The sequence below is a fragment of the Austrofundulus limnaeus genome, unplaced genomic scaffold (assembly GCF_001266775.1).
Source record: "Austrofundulus limnaeus strain Quisiro unplaced genomic scaffold, Austrofundulus_limnaeus-1.0 Scaffold441, whole genome shotgun sequence".
NCBI classification, from domain to species: domain Eukaryota; kingdom Metazoa; phylum Chordata; class Actinopteri; order Cyprinodontiformes; family Rivulidae; genus Austrofundulus; species Austrofundulus limnaeus.
In genome coordinates, this window is record NW_013952843.1 from 251,102 (window position 1) to 253,601 (window position 2,500).

The 2,500-nt window shown below is 41.6% G+C and overlaps 1 protein-coding gene across 1 annotated transcript in view; it reads left to right on the forward strand.

Annotated features, from left to right (window-relative positions):
• whrna (whirlin a) overlaps positions 1–2,500 on the forward strand; it is a gene marked incomplete at its 5' end in the record, with an annotated part of 132,335 nt that overhangs the window by 114,570 nt on the left and 15,265 nt on the right. Inside the window, 1 exon segment of the mRNA XM_014024831.1 lies at positions 989–1,210. Within this exon segment, the coding sequence (XP_013880285.1) occupies positions 989–1,210 (222 nt within the window).

Here is a 2,500-nt window from a genome sequence, read left to right on the forward strand (position 1 = left end):
CACACACACACACTTGTTCTTCTATCCTCATGGGGACTTTAGACTTTCCAATTGTCCCCTCAGTGAAGCAAAAACATGCACGCACACTCGCTCTGGTGCGCATTGAATTAACCGTGTTTTGTTTGTTTGTTTGTTTGTTTGTTTTTTCAAACCAGTTGGAAAAACTTTGTTTTTCTTGTTAAATGTGGGAATTAAATGTGGATGTTTGCTGCTCTTAAGTCTCAGTAGTAAGGTCCACCTTGCAGTCGGGTTCTGCTCTGCAGCAGATCACTCCAGCAGCATGAAGGAGGCTCACCTATATGGCAGGCCGCTTTTACATATAATCAGGTTCACCACAGTTATGTTCCAGGTTCTGAAAATGGTTTTATGACTACACCGCTTAGTTTTTTTTAGTGAGAGATACAAACAATTCAGCTAATACAAATTAAATTGAAGACTTTTTCATGTTATTTTCATTATTTTAAAAAGCTTTTTCTCATTTAATAAATATTAGTAATATTTCTGCTGTTAATCATAATTCTCTGTTCATCAGTCTGGTTTAGTCGAGGCCAAAGATCCTGAAGGCCAAACTACAGGAGTTGTCCATCTTGAGGGGCAGGTGTAGTCTAAGATAAAACCATGAAATGTTTAAGATGTTTATAAAATGTTCAGCTTTTAAACATTTGTACTTAGAATTTAGAATTTCTCTCATTTTATTTATGATGTTTAAGTTAAAACTTCAGGTCACAGAATCACTTTAAAATGACTTTTCAGTAAGTTATAAGTCTATGATTCTGGTTCAAATACAGAACTTTATTTTTGCTGGATTGTTAAAAAATTATTTGTGAGTTATTATTGCTTTAATAGACAATGATTTAAAAAAGTGAACAATTAAAACATCAATGTTAAATGTGATGTGTTCACATATTTAGGTGCAACCAGTGCAAAACGTTAGTGRAGATCCCTGGAGCAGACTCTGTGCTGAGTTAACTCTCCTCTCTCCTCTCAGTTCTCTCTGCTGTCGGAGGTCCGGGGTCTGGTGGCCCCCCAGGACCTGGAGCGGTTTGACGGGATGGTGCTCCGGCGGGAGATTCAGGCTCTGAAAGCTCGACAGGGTCCAGCCGGGGTCGGGGCCGTGCAGCCGGACTCCCTGTCCATGGTGTCGTACCCGGACACGCTGACCTCGTCCTCAGCCAGCTTCATGACCAACACCACCCTGAGCTCAGCACGGGTCAGTCCAAACCGGGTCTCCTGCTGGGCCTCGGATGTTTCTCTAAAGATTCTTTAGCTGTTTGGACGGATCACACATTCACTGCTCCACCTGCTGAGATACAATAGTCTTCCAGCTGATATTTTATAGGTTTTATTTTGCTCTCTTTTCATAACAACCCCTCCCCTCRCCTCCTTCGCCTGCCTGCGTAGGAGAGGCTGCTGTGGCTCATAGACATGATGGAGGTAGGATTTACTGCAGGAAATGATGAATGGTTTCTTTCACAAACGCTCAGAATCCACATCAGAACAAGATGTCAGCTCCCCTGAAGAGACGGGAAGAAKAAACACTTCTGTTTGCAGTGAATTTGTTTGAAGTGGTTTTTATTTTTCTTCTGCTTTTAGACTTGAACCTCCTACAAACTGATTTTCTTTCTTTGGCTCGTGTGGCTCTGGTTGTCCTCTGATCTGATGAACGTACAGCAGGGTTGCTCCATAATTATAACACACCTTTCCCAGCCATCTGTTTTCCTTTAAGTGTTACTGAAACGCAGCTCTGACAAAAGTCATTACGTTAAATCCATTCAGACGATGCGTTTGTGACACCATCCAAATAAGCTTAATGTTTTCCATAAATCGCTGCAGCCACTTCGCAGAATGAGATTTTTTTTTCCTGCCAAGTTGTCCAAGTTGTGCATCAAGAAAGAGAAATATAACAATAAGTCAGAGAAACGCAGCAGAAAGCAGCTTTTTAAGCTTCTTTCCTTTCATCTATTTTCCACCATCCTGCCTTTTATTTACGAAAGGTCCCATCTTTGCCACGAAACCTTTTGGCTTCTTCAAGAGATGTTTTTTAAAGAGGTTAATGTGGCACAAAGTGACCAACCTGACTGAACCAGAGCTCTGAGTGGTTCAGACACTGAGATGATGAAAACATCTCTCCTGAACACTTAACCTACCAACCACCCTTTGAAGGAACTTCTTATACACAATAAAAACAAAACATTGAGCAGTTCTTAGAAACTTGGTGTTTTGGGGAGGAGGAGCAAACGTCCAGTTTGAGCATCCGGTCCACATGGTTTGTGGATTTAGAGAAGGCATTTGATTGTTTTCCTCGAGGTTCTCCATGAGTCTGGGATTGTGGGTCTGTTGTTACGAATGAGTGTGATGATGATGGATGGATGGATGGATGATGGATGGATGATGGTTCGATGAAGGATTGATGGATAAATAGATGATGGTTCAATGGATGGAAGGATGGATGATTGATGGATGGACAATAGACGGATGGATGGATGGATGGATGGATGGA